This window comes from Manacus candei, unplaced genomic scaffold, assembly GCF_025592945.1.
Source record: "Manacus candei isolate 608988 ecotype Guabito, Panama unplaced genomic scaffold, ASM2559294v1 h1tg000007l, whole genome shotgun sequence".
NCBI lineage: Eukaryota > Metazoa > Chordata > Aves > Passeriformes > Pipridae > Manacus > Manacus candei.
The window spans coordinates 8,187,097-8,205,250 of record NW_026138055.1 but is presented as its reverse complement, the minus strand read 5'-3'; the positions used below and the strand labels follow the sequence as shown (position 1 = coordinate 8,205,250).

Sequence of the window (18,154 nt, the reverse complement as noted above, 5' to 3'; positions counted from 1 at the left end):
TATGATTCCCTGATTTTCATGTTATGTCATCGCTTCATGAGCTGGGTTTTTGGGAAGTGAAATGATGTCATAATCCCAAAAATACCATGAGTTGACTAATTTATGTATCCAATATGTCTGTCTATGTTATTTTTCTGATCTGTTGACCCTTGTAGACAGGATTCTTACAGAATCATGGAATCTTTTACCTTTAGGTTGGTTCCATTATTTTTCTCTGCTGTTGTTCCCTTTCCTATTTTGATCATATGGTTTCCTGTTAACATTTGTTCTGGTTCACAACCCATAATCTCCAGTGATGTCAAAACCATATTTTAATAAATATGGATGTACACACAGGTACATCTAATCCTCCCACTGAACAGATCTTAAATCTCCATGTTGTTCCTGAAGGTGTTATGAGTGGAATTCATCTGAGTTTGTCTCTACTTTCCTTATAATCAGTGCTCAGAAATTGACATTTTTAAATATGATTCGTTTTATCCTGAGGAAAACATCCAAAATATGTCAAGTGAATCACCACACAGGTGGCTGGTTCTTTCCAAAGTGCAGGAGGCTCCAAGGCTCAATACTCAGGCAGATATCCATTGATGACTAAAGCCAAGTGACTTTTATTTAATCCTAATGTATCTGCCCCAAAACTCAGGGCACGTGGCCTGTGGAATTAGGAACAGATCAGGCAGCGCGTGTGGCACAGTTGGGATGTGAGGGCTCCTGTTTAACTGGGCCTCGTGTGCTTTGTGTCTGGGAAGGTCACAGAATCTTAGAATCCCAGAATTGTTTGGGTTGGAAAAGCCCTCTGAGCTCATGCAGTCCAACTGTTCCCCAGCACTGCCAAGGCCACCACTGAGTCACGTCCCCAAGTGCCACATCCACATGGCTTTGAAATCCCTCCAGGGATGGGGACTCCACCGCTGCCCTGGGCAGCTGTGCCGGGGCTTTCCATGAAGAAATTGTTCCCAAACCCAACCTAAACCTCCTCTGGCACAACTTGAGGCCCTTTCCTCTCATCCTGTCCCTTGTTCCCTGGGAGCAGAGCCCGATTTCCACCCCCCCGGCTCCCCCCTCCTGTCAGGGAGTTGCAGAGCCAGAAGGTCCCCCCTGAGCCTCCTTTTCTCCAGGCTGAGCCCCCCCAGCTCCCTCAGCTGCTCCATGGGATCTGGCTTTGTCTCCTTGAAAGCAGCAAGTCTGTTATTGTAATTTCTAGGATACTTTCCTCTATTCATATCCCAAATATATATCCCTGATCCTCATATTTCACTCCCACATCCCACCGTCCTCTGTCCCAGCTGGCAGGTACCCTCTGCCCCACGCCCAGTATGTCCATCCACCCCAGTAGACTGCAGATCTCAGAATCACTGTTTCTCCTCCTCTGCATCTTCACCACCCTCTTCTAAGAAATTAATTCATTTTAATTTTCAAAATCTTATTTTCTTGTTGCTCCTGTCGATCCGTTTCCCAGTAGGAGCTGCTGAACAAAACCAGTGTGGGATATCTGGCCTTTGGTCATTAAGCAGAACCTCTGTTTTTTCAGGAGTCCACGTATTTTGGAGTCTGAACTGACCCACTGTGCTGAGACTCATCACATTTTGTAGCCTCAATCAGTTCCTGTGCCCTAACCTGTTTGATGGAGTGGGTGCAGAGAGGACAGAGTGTCACCTTGTGGGACATCATCTCCACAAGACATTTCAAAACTGGTTTCGGCCCCCACTCTTCCTTTCCTGACCTCTTTTGATAAGCAAAGTTATTTGTTTTCCAACAAAATTGGTAATTATTTTATTCCCTTGAGTGATATCACAGGTTTTTTAAATAATAACTAGGATCCACTCTATGAGAACAACCCACAATCCTATAAAATAGTTGTAACCAGTGAGTTACTATCACACAGCCACCTCTCTTTTTAAATAGTCACGAGTTGACAGCTGATCTCAACTGGTGGAGGATGGAAGTAGAGAAGTGAGAGGTGAAGGAAACCCAGTAGATCATGTTCACCATCTGTGCCAAAGCTGAGGATCAAAATGACCCTTCAGAGACAGAGACATAAATGCCCAGGTTTGGGGAGCAAAGTCCTTGCACTGCAAATCCCCCTTGGGAGACGAAGAGACTTGAAAGGTCACACCTGGGGTTCCATCTGGGATGACAGAAGGTTTCCTTATCACACAGGAGCTTTTAGAACTGGCAGTTCTGCTCCTTCAACTAGACCTGAAGATAAAGAAGAGCTTCTGTTTCATCACCAGCTATGAAGGATTTATGGATGAAATCCTGCCATAAATTACACATCTAATCCCACTCAAGTAGAGCTGCCCTGTCCCTCCTGTACTCCTCTAAGAGAATGACCCCAATGAAGCTCTGCTTTCCTGGATTTTTCCATTTAGTAGCTTCTTGAAATTCCCAAAACAATGAAGAGAGGCTCCACCTTCAGGAACAAGGATTAGTGGGGGGTCTTAAACAGTTTGGTTGGAAATGAGGGGATTTAGCAGGTAATTTCTAATCCTTCAGCAGTACTAAGTACAGACTTTCTCTTCCACAGCCCAACTTCCCCTCTGTCCTTTACAGATCATTGTGTAACATCTCAAAAGCATTTTCTGATATCCAGGTGATTTTGAGACAGAGGATGGATATAAATGAGGTGCATGGTTTTCCCTCTGCTGAAGAAGGATCTGGTTCAGTATTAATTACTGGAACAATCCTATCCTTGTACAATTTATCAAATCCTCATCTCTGACATAATTTGGTACCTGGTACTTGCATAACTCCTCTTGGCACAAACATTAGGAACCTTATTAGAGAACTAAACCTTTTCTTTAAAGAAATATCTTCTGGGTTATGAAATAGTGAAAATAAATAAACAAACCTCCTTAGGTTTAAAAGGTTCAAGGTTCATATTTAGGCCTATAAATGAATGACCTGGTTTACAGAAGTACCAGCCAATTGTGGATTTCAGGGAAGTTAATAGAAATTCTGCAAGCCCGCAGGTTTTTAGAATCAGGTAATTTACTCAGGCTGAAGGACAAATAAAGGTCAGATCCCTGTTTTCTAAACCAGGGGAGTGAAATCCAGTGAAGCTCTCATCAGACAACATGTAAATACACTGAAACAGGGTTTGGTTTTGAAGGTATTAAGTAAGTTGTATACTTGAAAAATACAAATAACACATTTATTGCTGTTATGTGTTAATAACAGGGTGTTCATGTGTTACTTCCACAGGCTGTGTGGCCAAATGGAAGTGCCTGTTTCAGTAGATTTAGTAGACAAATATAATTTAGTAGATAAATTCAGTGCTGTCTGTGAGCTTGAATATAGTTACTGTAAAAGATCATGGCATCACAATAACCTGAGCTGGAAGGGAACCCATAAGGATCATATTCATCTCCTAAATATGACTGGATAGGGCTGTTTGAAAGAGTGAACAGATGTTAGTTCATCCTCTATTTACATGTACTGGTTATATTGAATGGTTAAAATAAAAAGAAAATACTTGTTTAGAAAATACTGGTAGGAAAGGCTAATTTTCCTTCCTTGGAACTGAGTTTTCATATTGAACTTTTGCCCAAGGGCAGTGATTCCTTATTTTTGCTACTTAGTCATCCTTACCTTGGGATTTCTTCTCTTTGGTGACACTCAGAGACCTTTTCCTCATTACCTGGTAAATGGTAACACTGCACTGCCAAAATTCCACCATTTTTCCCCCCTCTAAATGTTGCAGTCTTTCATTGAAAATAAAAGGTAATTTGTTGTTTGCAAGGCAGAAGAGAAACCCACTGGCCTTCAACTGTGTTCTGTATATTGAGGTTTTCCCATACTGAGAATATTTTCCCATATTTCCCATATCTATTTATTGAGGCTGTACCATTCCCACCCCTGGAAGTGTTCAAGGCCAGGTTGGACAGGGCTTGGAGCAACCTGGGATAATGGAAGGTGTTTGGGTTGGAACTGAACGAGCTTTAAGGTCCTTTCCCACCCAAACCATCCCGGGATTCCATGATCCGTTGTGCTGTGGCCTTTCTGGGAGGTACAAATTCCAACTCTGAAGCTGAACTTGGGCATTCAGTGAGTTTTTAAATCAAAACCCACAGCAGCTGGAGGTGACACCGAAATGCCACCGGTCTGTCTCCGTGTTCCGAGCTTTCCAATGGTATTTTTCATCCTGCTTTTTATTATTTTGCTTTGGGGAGGTGGAGCTGTGACTGTGGGTGACATACTCCTCTGACAATCTACAATTTAAGAGGCATTTAAATAACTCCCTTATTCAATGCTGAACATTTTTCTTCACCCCTCCTAATTCTGATGAAAGCAGCCTTTGGCACAAAGGCCTGGCGCTGAGTTTTAAGCCCCTTTATTGCCTCCAAACTTGGGTTTAAACTGAAACTACAGTAAATATTATCTGTACATTCAGTGCACAGCTGACACTGAAAAACCTCCAGCTTTGTGGTGTGATGGGAAGTGTAGGAAAAGTGTAGGAAAAGGCAAAACAGGAAGGGGAAAGGAGCAGCTGATTTCCTTCAGGATGTTCCCCCTCACCCCATCACTGCTCATCCCTTTTTCTCCTCCTCTCCCCCTGTTCCCATCGTGGTTGTGCTTTAGGAGATGGAGGAGGCTCCTGATAATTGGTTAATGAACTATTTTCAATTCAATTCCTGGCTGCACTTGCCATGGAAAATTAACAGTCCTTGGGTATAAATATGACCCCTACTCCTGGATTAATTTGATTATGTGAGAATCTCAGTTTTCATTTAAAAATAATAACTTTCTGGCTGCTCTGATAAAACAAGTTTGGATATGCAGTCTAAATATTCCCTAATGGCTTAAAAATCAAAAGATGAATATGAAGAACATATGAATCTCTTATTAATAAAATTTAAATGTCCTCAAATCTTTACTGTGATTGCTTGAGATTGAATATTTTGAGACCAGAAAATCCCTGATTTTTATTCAGTGCTGGATCAGCATTCTCTGAAAGCCAAGTCTTTTTTAAGCAGCTTCATTTGGGCTCACAAATAGACAAAGTATATTCATTAATGGCTGTGGGTACCTTAGCCTACAGTTCCTTTACATTTACTCAAGGCTTGTAGCAGAACAATAAATCTGGTGAGAACTGAAATCAGGCTGGTTTAAAAGGAAATATTTTTTGCAGAACTTTCTCATTGGAACATATTTCATTGTTAAATTTGTCTGTTACAGGTGTGATACCACTGGCACACGTGGAACTGTGAGGATAAATGGAATGTATACTGATAAATTAAAAGGTGCCAGAGGATAGGTCTGGGTGCTGGAACTCGATTGTCCACACTGAGAAATGGTTGGGATGGGATCAAACATGATCTCAACTGGGATAATTAACACTCAAATAGTTTCTAGACATGACTTGTCTATTTTAATGGTTTACTTGTACAGATATGGATTAATGTGGTTTGGGCAGCAGGGAGGGAGGGGATTTCCTTCCTCTTCTCAGCCTCAGGAGACCCCACCTACAGCTCTGGGGTCTCCAATATAGGAAGGATGTGGAGCTGCTGGAGCAAGTCCAGAGGAGGCCATGGAGATGCTCCAAGGACTGGAGCCCCTCTGCTCTGGAGCCAGGCTGGGAGAGCTGGGGGGGTTCAGCTGGAGAAGAGAAGGATCCAGGGAGACCTGAGAGCCCCTTCCAGTGCCTAAAGGGGCTCCAGGAGAGCTGGAGAGGGATTTGGGACAAGGGCTGGAGGGACAGGACAAGGGGGAATGGCTTCCCACTGCCAGAGGGCAGGGTTAGATGGGATATTGGGAAGGAATTCTTCCCTCTGAGGACGGTGACATCCTGGGATGGAATTCCCAGAGAAGCTGTGGCTGCCCCTGGATCCCTGCAAGTGTTCAAGGCCAGATTGGACGGGGCTTGGAGCCACCTAGGCTAGTGGAAGGTGTCCCTTCCCGTGGCAGGGGTTGGAATGAGATGAGCTTTAAGGTCCCTTCCAACCCAAACTATTCCTTGATTCCATGCTAATCCATGTGTGGACAGAATTTGCAGTCAGTGAATCTTCAGCCAAGGGCAGTTGTAGGACTGTGCTCGAAACCATCAAGCAAGAGGCTGAAAAACCAGAGTGATGCCAAAGAAATGGTTTAGCAGTTTTGGATTATCTTTCCATGGATTGTGCTGTGTCACAGATGCAGAGGATGTGGGGAGGATTACTTTTATTAAAACCCAAAGAATTTAAGGAGCACAAGCCAGGCACTGCACCTGTGTGAAGCAGACTCTGCCTGAGGCGAAGCTGAATGTCAAATCCTCCAGGACATGTGTTGCTTTCAGCTCACGCTGCTTGTGTTCAGCAGAGAGCAAAGGCTGTCACACGTATTTCTCAGGCTTAGCTTGGGAAATTTGTGGAGTTTTGGCAGTTGAGGATGGAGCAGCATTTGGCAGCTTTGAGAGGAAGTCCCCCTGTTGTTCGGTTGTGAACTTGTATCCATGAAAATTCCGACAGTTTGAAAATAATGAAACAGAAGGAAAAATCTCTTCCTGATCAACTGGCTGTTGAAACCCTGGGGGTCAAGAGATAAAACAATGACATAAAGACATCCCTGGAAGTGTCCAAGGCCAGGTTGGCAGGGGCTTGGAGCAACCTGGGAAAGTGGAAGGTGTCCCTGCCCATGGCAGGGGGTGGAATGAGATGAGCTTTGTTTCCTCCCAATCCAAACCATTCTGGGATTCTCTAATCCATGTCCTCCCAATTCCAGTTTTCCAAGTGTCTGAATCCAGTTGTATTCCACTGATGGATTAGCCTCTTAAATATGAACCGAATTTGGGTGGAATGTGTTGCTTTCCACATTGGAAGCTGAAGGGAAGATCAGTGTTCCCTGACAATCTCCGTGTCTCTGTAAAACCAGGATTTATCCTACTTACTGCAAGCCCTTATCTCTAGAATGATGATGGGCTTGGAAAAGTCATTTATTCTTTCTGTTACAAGTTACAGGGAAAGACCTTTTAATTTTTTTTTCTAATTCCATGCTGCCAATGTAATTCTGATTTTCTGGAATTATTCAATCCAATTTGTAGGTGAGAATTAAAATGTTTTCACATGAAAAACTGTGGAGTAAAAAGCCCCGAACTGGGATTTCTCTGATGAGTGTCTTTGTTGAGAGTTTTTATTACTTATGTGTTGTTATTTATGTTGTGACTTTCTCCCTGGGGTTGAATGTATATTTTGTGAAAGTCCTTTTAAATTTGGGGGTTTTCTTTTACTATTTATTGCATCTAGGCAGGAAACACTGGAAGAATTGTAAACCAAAGTATGAATGACAAGAAAATGAATTATTTTATCTGGCAGAGATCTTTGCAATGAAAGTGTGAAGGCATTGGAAGACAACTTGAGCACTCTGAAAATATTACTTTCATTCAAGCCCATCTCACCTCTAAAAGTTTAATTTTAATTTTAATATATTGAAAGCCTCCCCATTTGAAATGAAAACTGCTTCATACATCATCTGTGTCACTCACTCCTTAAATGAAAGCAGCTCTCAGGGCTGGGACAGGGTTAGTTTATTTGATCTTACAAGATGTTTCATAATTCTTCTGACTGTTCACTCCTCTCAGGTGGCTGTAGATCATGTTGGGAGCACCAGCTCTGGCTTATGAGGTTGAAACCTTGCTCATATTACTCCCACTCTGGAACCTCCCAACAATTTGCTCCCCAAAGCCCCTCTCCTGTGCCTCAGAGCATTCAATCTTCCTAAATGCAACCAAGTGACTCGTGGCACCTCTTGCTCCAGTTGCAATAACTCTGATTTTCCCTCCTCATTGAGTGTTGAGGAATGTTCAGTGCCAGCCCAGGATTAGGAATGTGCCTCCCTGATATTGCTTTCAGAGAATTCCCTGGGAATTCTTCATTTGACCTGTTTTGTTCTTTACCAGGCTCAGGAGTAAAGGAAGTAAAATAATGCATGTACTGAGAAATTATCTTGGTTTTCTCCCTGTGAAGTATTTTGTGGGCAGAAATGTGTATTTTTGAGTTCAGGCAGTTTTGTTTCCTGCCGCCCTTGTTGATGATGAATCTTAGGAGATTGAAAAACGAATGAGAGGATGTCAGAGAAAAGGATTTAAATTGAAAGGAGGGAAGGTTTAAATTAGAGATTGGGAAGGAATTCTTGCCTGTGAAGGTGATAAGGGCCTGGGATGGAATTCCCAGAGAAACTGTGACTGGCCCATCCCTGGAAATGTCCAAGGCCAGGTTGGACAGGGCTTGGAGCAACCTGGGATAGTGGAAGGTGCTCCTGCCCATGGCAGGGGGGTTGAACTGGATAAGCTTTAAGGTCTCTCCCAACCCAAACCATTCTAGGACTCCAGGATTCTCTAACAGCAGATTCCTGCTCCTCTCTTGCATCCATCTCCCTCCCCTCAATGCATCAAGAACAGAAGAGGGTTGATGCTCCCTCAGCAACTTCCCCAATAATTTGGGATCTTAAATCACTGTGGGTACCCCCCCCCCCCCCCATTAATTGTCTTTAAGCTGAAATAGAAGAGATTTAGGTGGGATATTGGGAAGAAATTTTTCCCAGTGAGGGTGAGGCCCTGGCACAGATTGCCCAGAGAAGCTGCTCCATCTCTGGAAGTGTCCAAGGCCAGGTTGGACGGGGCTTGGAGCAACAGGATAGTGGAAGGTGTCGGGGTTGGAACAGGATGAGCTTTAAGGTCCTTCCAACCCAAACCATTCCATGATTCTCTGATTCCCTGATCATATAAACAAGCAAAGGAGAATTATGATTCCCTGTTTTTCCTCCTTGCATGAGGAGGGTCCTTTCAAGAGCAGGGATTTCTACTGTGGAGGTTCCTGTGACATCAGGATCAGCTCATTTGTCTCAACCACCAATCTGAAATTCATCCTCAGTTTCTCTCCCGGCACTTTGGGGCAGTATTTTTAAAACACAGAGAGCATGAAGTTCCACATTTAGTGATTGTACAGGTTGGCTTTCATAAATCAGACTTCAAGTTTCAGTAGATCTAAAGAAATAAAGAGTTGTTTTTATGCAAATCATGTATTCTATTACATTATAACTTGGTTGTTTTTTTTTATGCCCTTCCAGATAAACATCACGTCAATGGAAACAGAATGGTGGAACCTTTCCCAGAGGGAACACAGATGGCTCTGTTTGGTAAGACATCAGTTCTAAAACAAAAGCTCTAAGCTTTGTAGTGTTCCTGAATTCCAAATTCCTTCATTTCAGCCTGAGTTCTCAAAGTTTTAAAATCTGGGCTGCTCCTGCCGTTTTCCAGTCACTGCCATCAGCTAAAGCCACTGAGCATTTGGGACCATGGCCATGCCTCCCCAAAAATATGCTAAAAGTATTTTTTCTTAATTGTACCAGCAGCAAATTAAAAGGGCAAGTTCTTTGTATTTGGGGACTCTGTAAGTTTGGGGGAAGAGCCTGAACTAGTTGAACTCTCTGATTCCACCTTACCAAGACAGGGATTTTCACACCTCTTCTCCAGAAACATCCTTTAATCCTTTAATTGGGATTGCACAGGGACAAGTCTCGAAGAGCAGGAGTTACTTAGGAGTAATCCCTCTTATTGCTCAGAGAGGGTGTGGATTCTCCTTCACTGGAGATATTCCAAAGGTGTCTGGACACAATCCTGTGCCATGTGCTCTGGGATGCCCCTGCTGGAGCAGGGGGGTTGGACCCACTGTGCTCCCTTCCAACCTGACCCGTTCTGGAATGGCTTAAAAAGACCTACAAAAGCTCAAAGATGATAAATAACCACGTGATTGTGTAGCTACAGCCTATTTGCAGTGAATTTTCTTATTTCTTGGATAGTTTTAGATGCAACAGTAAAATAACAGCATAAAATGTAGTGCTGAGCTGTAAACACTGATCCTTTCACCTGCTGAAAACACAGTGGGATTGATTACACAGCTCCCTCTTCTGCAAAATCTCCTCCAGATGCTCTTATTAATGGTGCATTATTTGTTTCATGGTGTGACTTCTGGTTTTGATTGAGGTACAGGGAGAATATACCTTGGGCTTTGTTCCTGCAGCTGTAACAGAACCTTACAGATCTCAAAAGACTCTTTAAATGATCTTGAGACTCTCCTGTTGTTTGTTCAGCATCACTCGTTGCTGGAGATGCATCTGTTGTTCTTTAGGATAAAGAGATGTGTCCTTGTTCCTACAATGGAGATGAAGCCAATTTTAAGGGTGAGGGTGACTCTTTAATGGAAATCTTTTAGTGCTGCTCATCCAGTGACCTCCTAATCCAGCTTCCAGCTGATTTTAAGGCATGAAGAGCACAGGAGGAGCACAGGCACCTCACAGCCTCACTGGAGGCACTGGAGTGTTACAGCAAAAATCAAAAATCAGTGTGTCCCTTGAGGTCTATTCCCAAGTTCAGTGATGAAGCTGTGGCTGCCCCATCCCTGGAAGTGTCCAAGGCCAGGTTGGACAGAGCTTGGAGCAATCTGGGCTAGTGGAAGGTGTCCCTGCCCATGGCAGGGGGTTGGAATGAGATGGGCTTTAATGTCCCTTCCCACCCAAACCATTCTGGGATTCTGTATTTTTATGAAACAGGTGAAACTCTAGACATGTTTGTGTTACAAATGATAAAGTAGAAGCCATTCAATAAATGCCTGTCTAGAAAGTTTTCTTGTAGTTTTTATGCTTACAGATATTTTGATTTAAAAATATTTTGCCTGTAGTGACTGATTTTGACCCAAAACCTGACCAAGACTCAAAATCTGGACATATATGGAGGGGTCAATAATGTTTTGAAAATAAACATTTCAGGGACTAAATTCAACTTTTGGACAGAGTGGTAAAAAAAATGGTTCAAAGCTGCAGAACAACTGCAAATTTCAGTAAATTAGTACTTTCATCAGTACCATTGTAGTTCTTTGCATATTTTAAACACTTTTAAATGCTCTACTGTGTTATCATAGAATCAAGAATGGTTTGGGTGGGAAGGGACCTCAAAGAACATCTTCTTCCAACCCCCTGCCATGGGCAGGGACACCTTCCACTATTTCAGGTTTCTGAATTTTAAGTGCTTCTTTTCCTGTTGCAAATCTCCAGTTCATCCCAAAGCATCTCTATATTCACTGATCTTTATGTGTTTCCTTATTTCTCTAAGAGGAAGCATCTTGCATATGGTGCATTCATGGAAGGGCTTTTATTTACCTCCACTAAAGTCTGGCAATAGTTCAGATTTGTAATTATAACACTTCTAAAATATAGGACTAAATTGAGTCGTATTTGCTTGTCATGCAGTGGCTCATAATGAGATAATTGGTTTCTTGATGTAAACAAAGTATAGACAGAAATAGGATGTTCAGTAACAGAGAAGATCTAATTATGGATGTTTTTAGGGCTGACAAACAGATCCAAGCTTGGTCACCTTCTGCTCCACATTTATTAGACAGCAGCACATTCCAATAATTCCCTAGAACTGGATTATTGTTGTGCTTTGCTGTGGCTGCCCCATCCCTGGAAGTGTCCAAGGCCGGGTTGGACAGGGCTTGGAGCAACCTGGGATGGTGGAAGGTGTCCCTGCCCATGGCAGAGGGTGGAACTGGATGACCTTCAAAGTCCTTCCATCCCAAACTGTTTTATTTCAATGATAAAGTCTTGATCAGGGCAACTTCACAACTAAAGGAAAATAATTTCACTTGAAAAGGGGGATGATGTGTTTAAAAATGGATAAATCCATTCAGAATTTCTTTTACTCTTGAAACAGCTCCTGGTGGCCTTGGCAGATAAAAATGTGTGTTAGGAAGTCCTTTGGTCTGACTGAGTTTTCAATTACTACTTTTCACCAAGAAAAGAAAATCACAAACAGGAAACAAAGTTTGACCACCAAGAGAAAATACCTTTTTTTTTTTTTTTTTTTTTTGTAGACAGTAAAATAGAACAAACAGTTTTTCTCTCTTGATCAAAGAAGAAGAAAACTTTAAATCATAATACAGGTCAGCAGGTATTTTATCTCTGTCTGAAGAGAATGGAAGAGTTCCTGATGTTGAAACAGGTGTGTGTGCTGTGACCCAGATGGAGGAGAAACATCTACAGAGACATCAGCAGATGTTCCAAGGATCATGTTGTGGAATAATTGAGAGCCAGAGGGAAGGTCTTCCAGAAGGGATTTGTGTTTCTCATGCTAATTATCTTTAAACATCTTGGAAGGGTGAAGGAATTGCACTAATTGGCTGGATTTGTAGAGCTCTGAAGCATTAATGGTGTCCTGTGTTCACATGCTGGTGGAAAAATGGACACTGGATTTCTATAGATCTGGAATGAGAGAATAAACCTGTAAAGATAAGGCAGAACAAAAAGGAATGCCCTAAACAGAAGATGCTCTGTCCTTAAACCAAATCATGTTCCTACTCCTACCTTTCCAGTATGTTTATTAAAGAAATTATCCTTAGTTCCAATTTTCCTTTTTTTTCTGCATTCCAGAATGTGACTTTGTCTTTTTGTTACCTATTCCAGAGAATTGAAACACAACCCAGATCCCTGACCCTGCTGTTGGGTCCTGGTTCATCCCTGTTGTCACCTCTGCCTACACATGGGGTCACAGATTGGTTTGGGTGAGAAGGGACCTAAAAGGTCATCTCATTCCAACCCCTGCCATGGGCAGGGACACCTTCCACTAGCCCAGATTGCTCCAAGCCCTGTCCAACATGGCCTTGAACACTTCCAGGGATCCAGGGGCAGCCACAGCTTCTCTGGGAATTCTGTCTTAGCCCCTCACCACTCTCACAGAGAATTCCTTCCCAATATCCCATCTAACCCTGCCCTCTGGCAGTGGGAAGCCATTCCCCCTTGTCCTGTCCCTCCATCCCTTGTCCCAAGTCCCTCTACAACTTTCTTGGAGCCCCTTTAGGCTCTGGAAGGGGCTCTCAGGTCTCCTTGGATCCTTCTCTTCTTCAGGTGAACCCCCCCAGCTCTCCCAGCCTGTCTCCAGAGCAGAGGGGCTCCAGCCCTCGGAGCATCTCCGTGGCCTCCTCTGGACTCTCTCCAGCAGCTCCACATCCTTGTGCTGTTGTTCCCCAGGGTTGGAGGCAGCTCTGCAGGTGGGGTCTCAGCTGAGGGGGCAGAGGGGCAGAATCCCCCCCTCCCCTGCTGCCCAGGCTGTGGGATGAGCCCAGGACACGGGGATTTCTGGGCTGGGAGTGCCCATGGCCGGGGCATGTCCAGCCTTCATGACCCCAAATCCTTCTCCACAGATCCTCTCCTCCCTCACATCCTTACCTGGAGTGCAATGTTCTGTTTGCTGGTCAGACCTTCAGGGGATTTTCATTCTGAAGCCACAGCCAGGGAACCTTCTCTGTTTAAGATTTGAAAGTCTAAACTGGGAAGCCCTGAACCAAAAATTTTCCCCCTAAGCCTGTTGTAAAATAAGGCAATAAACACAAAAATAACCACAGTTCTGGGTCTTTTTGAAATAAAAATCTCCATATTCAATTTTTCTTGTCCTATGGAATTCTATGGCCATTATGCATTAAATGCTGCTCTGATTTGATGGAATTGTGCCTCAGCTTTGTGGAAGTAAATGGGCAGTTACAGAGCTCTGTGGAGACAGACCCAGATAAAAACAAAGTGCTTGGTCTTACCAAGGACATTTCCTGACGTTTATAAACACTAATAAGGGACAATAAAATGTCCCTAATGCAAAGTGAAAGCTGTCCTTGATCAGCACAACCCTTCAGAACATTCTTTTCTTTCAAAGGAGCCACATCTCCTTTTTCCTTCTGAAAACAAAAGTAATGTGGCCTTCAAACACAATCCCTGGGCTTCTCCATCAGGGAGTTTTTTATGTTAATTTAGGTTTCTGGAGGTAATGAAGAATTGAGCTTTGTGTGGGTTTTCACTTAGAGTGGATGGTGCGCATTAGGGAAGATCTGGAGGTTTTTAAAAGTCAGATTGCAGCTTTTCAGTCAGCATCATTCAGCTTAAAACAACCTTTTCATTATGTTTTCGGGACTTTTCCACAGAAACGAGTAGAAGAGACACAGTTAATTTTCCTGATTTTAGGGATAGGGCTCTTTGATCCTCAAAAGCAGGAATTGTCCTCAAGAAGAGTGTTATTTTTCTATTTTTCTATTTATTTTTAAAATTTAGAGGGGGGTTATTTTTTTTTTATTTTATTTATTTATAGTTTATTTTCTATGCAAAAAGCCAGCAGAGCACCTGGATGACTTTAACAATTGCAAAAGCCTTGCAGAGAAGTATTCCCTGCCAGTGATAAACAGGAATAGAGCAATGACTGGGATGAACATATGCTTGGCATCATTCTGAGTTGGTTTAAGTTTGAAATAGAAGTAAATTATCCTGTTAATGACTAAAGGCTGCCCTTCTCTGTGTGTTTGTTTATGCTCTGGGATGTCCACATTTACCATCAGCATTTCTCCTTTGGTTCCTGCTAATAAAGCACACAGTGATGAGGATTTATTGTGTTCAGCCATGAAAAAATATGCAAGAAGGTTTTTGGAGGGAGAAAGTGGTGTTGTTTTGATAATTTTAGACATACTGTGACATTCACAAAGTACTGTCAGCCCATCTTGCAGATCCTAATGGATTTATCTTCTCAAGGCTGCTGTCACAGCCTGGCAGTTTGAGAACTGGGGATGTGAGACTGAGAAAATAGGACCCTATACTGATAAAATATGGATTGCTTATTCAGTTTAGGAGAATTCAGAGTGATTTTTGAATTTTCAGGTGTTTTTCCTCACCTGATCAAGGTGTTGGTGATCTTAAGAAATTTATCATTAAACATCTTTGCTATCAAATTGAAGATATAAAAGTCTTTTTCTGCTTCTAAAACACTTGCTTGGAAATACTCTGGAAACTTGGAGTATGGACTCAATGGAATAGAATCATAGGCACAGAATGGTTTGGACTGGAAGGGACCTTAAAAATCATCCAGTTCCACCCCCCTGCCGTGGATAGGGACACCCTCTACTAGCCCAGGTTGCTCCAAGCCCTGTCCAGCCTGGCCTTGGACACTTCCAGGGATCCAGGGGCAGCCACAACTTCTCTGGGCAACCTGTGCCAGGGCTTCCCCACCCTCCCAGCCAACAATTCCTTCCCAATATCCCATCTATCCCTGCCCTCTGGCAGTGGGAAGCCATTCCCTTTGTCCTGTCCCTCTAGGTCCTTGTCCCAAGTCCCTCTCCAGCTCTCCTAGAACCTCTTTAGGCACCTGAAGGGTCTCTGAGTTCTCCCTGGATCCTTCTCTTCTCCAGGTGAACACCTCCAGCTGTCCCAGCCTATCTCCAGCCCTCAGAGCATCCTTTTGAACCTTTATCTTGATCTCATTGTTGCTTTCAACTCCTCGAGCTGGAGTTCATCTCAGTAGATTTTAGGTACGTAACCTAAAGTTGTCTTCAAGAATTTCCCTCCCCAGGTCAGAGAGGACACATTTGGAGGTTGGTTCAGAAAATCTGCTTCAGAGAGAAATAAATCACCTCCGTAGATTGTGTCAAACACCATATAAACCACTCTCTTAGACCAGAGGGAATTGATGCCTTTGCATAAATATGTTGCAAATGTTTTCTGCCATTTGAGGCGTCCTGGGGTGTTTGAGACATCCATGGGGGTCTGGCAGGGATGATCCAGGTCTCACAGGAGATCCAAACTCTTCTCAACTAAGGAATGAAAGCCAGTTTATGTAGTACATCCCAAATGATTTTATATACCTTTCCTTAGGGATTCTTCATGCAGGTAAATTTAAGCCTAATGTGTAAGGGAAACTATCCTTGATCTCCAGCTTCCAAGGACACAGCTCTGCCTTTTGGCATGTGTGCCATGCCCGTGCAAAAGGCATCTCAGATGGCACCAGATGCCTTTATGTGGGCATTTGGCTTGGGTTGGAAGGGACTTTGAAATCATCTCATTCCATTGGAACTGAACCCTGGATCTCCTGGATCTTTGGAACTGAGCTGACTGTCATGGGAGCTGCTCCTGTCACATGGGAACACAAATAGTGGAGATTTAAGTTATTCACATCTGCATGATGGGAACTCACATCTGTTGACTGGGAAGAATTGCTCCTAGAATATTGTTCCCAGAATCCCTTATGTCCCACTACATATTTATCTAATAATATTTATATTATTAAATATATATCATATATATTTATATAATAAGGCTACATTATTTAGGGTATTTAGGGTAATACTGATATGGAGTTATGTTCAGTGACAATCTGTGCTGGCTGGTACAGTCTCTGCCTTTTCTGGGTGACACAAGTCTTTTGTCTTAAAAAGAGAGTAAAAACTCCGTCCTTTAAGAGGCTGAAACATCACCTTATTCCAGATTTTCATTGTAGACCACTTGACTTTGCTCTTTGTGCAGGACACACTTGAGAAATGAAGGCAAAAATACATTTCAGAAGAAAGAAATGACATGATCAGTTTTCCAAGTAAGATAAGAGCTAATCACAAAAAAAAAAAAATAAATAATTCTGATTTGAGTTGAATGTAAGTAATTTTGAAGCAGAGCTGTAGCTGTTTGTTTGTGAGCCAGGGAAAACAGCATGTGATGTGTCAGGCTTTGAGATGGAATTTATTGGTGTGTCATTGGCTGAAATCCAACATTATGCTCATAAATAATATAATCCTGGTGTGACACATTTCTGCTTGAACCTTGTCTGGAAATTACGGAGACTCATGTTATGAATTATGGAGCAGCCGACACGTGTTTGAGGCAAAAGGAGGGAAATGCAGGAGTGTCTTTGGAATTAGGCACAGCATCTAAAGGCACATGGATGCAGCAAGGGCAAGGTGTCCTGGTATCCCAAGGTGTAACATGGAGCCTCAGGCTGATGGTCATCCACTTCTTTTTGACTCTTTCTTCTGGGATGGGAAGTCTGGTGTGGTGGTGGATGTTGGTGTCATTGTGTCTGTCTCTTGTATTCCCTCAGCACTGTCTGTTGGCTCTGAATTTTCTCAGAGCTCCAGACAAACCTTGATGCCAACATCCAGGATGGGAGTCACTCAGTGTTGCTCAGTGGGATGTGCCTGACCAGCCAGGAGAGGACAAATGTGGGGGTTTAGCCATCAGAGTTTCCACTCAGACTCCTCTGGTGTGAAGGGGTTTAAACCTGTGGGAGATAAAGAGATTTTAATTTACTTTGCTTTCTGGAGACCAATAAACCCAAATCATTTTGCTGTGCTGCTGCATTAAAGATCTGGGTGTGCTTTTTAGATGTAGAAGGACTTTTGGTCACTAAATGGTCTCTCTTCACACCATTATTTCTACTCTGCTACAGAAATGCACACCTGGGTTGTCTTTTTCTTTCCTTACTCTGGGCATGCAACTCTTCCCAGGCTGTTCTGGAGAGAACAAATTGATTCCCTTTGGGATGAGACCTGCCTGTGGTTCTGGGAGTAGTTCATCCCAGGTGCCACTCCTTTAAGCTGGAGAGGGACTTGGGACAAGGGATGGAGGGACAGGACAAGGGATAAGGGCTTCACACTGAAACAGGACAGGGTTAGATGGATATTGGGAAGGAATTGTTGGCTGGGAGGGTGGTGAGGCCCTGGCACAGATTGCCCAGAGAAGCTGTGGCTGCCCCTGGATCCCTGGAAGTGTCCAAGGCCAGATTGGACAGGGCTTGGAGCAACCTGGGCTAGTGGAAGGTGTCCTTGTCCATGGCAGGGAGTGGAACAAGAGGAGCTTTAAGGTCCCTTCCAACCCAAACCATTCTTTCATTCCATGATCAGTAATGACAAATAATGAATTAAAGATGTTTGGGAATCTTTTTCTGCTGGACAAGTTTTTTAAACTTGACAAACATTCTAATAATCACCCCTGACCTGCTTTAAAGTTGTATCTCCATAAAAACCCCCAAGCCCCAAAGGAGACGAAGTGACTGGTTGCACAGTGATGCTGTAAAAGAGGAAACAGCTCTTTCTGGATTGGCATGGATGTGGGAGATGTTGTTGGGAAGCAGGTGGGCTGAAGGCATTCCATGGAATGACCTCTCACTGCTCCCACCCTGGAGCTGCACAGCTGTGTCTCTGTGACTGTGGTACCGGAGTTATCCCAGCCTGGCTGGACAGCTCCAGTCATCCCAAATACATCCCTACAAGCATCTCTGGCAGCTTCAAGGTTAGAGAGACTGTTTGTTGAAGCAGGAGTGTGTCCCTATGCCCCTCCAACTCAATCTTCTGCCAACCACATCCAGAGTGCAGAGTATATTTTG

The 18,154-nt window shown here is 43.3% G+C and overlaps 1 protein-coding gene across 4 annotated transcripts in view; it reads left to right on the top strand.

The window, feature by feature from the left end:
• MSRA (methionine sulfoxide reductase A) overlaps window positions 1-18,154 on the top strand; it is a 251,652-nt gene that overhangs the window by 84,544 nt on the left and 148,954 nt on the right. For all 4 annotated transcript variants that reach the window (XR_007908460.1, XM_051812360.1, XM_051812338.1 and 1 more), the window contains exon 2: window positions 9,043-9,111. Coding sequence is in view for 3 of the 4 variants with exons in the window: in XM_051812360.1 (XP_051668320.1) it covers window positions 9,043-9,111 (69 nt within the window). In the remaining variant the exon portion in view is untranslated. The remainder of the gene's footprint in view (window positions 1-9,042; window positions 9,112-18,154) is intronic.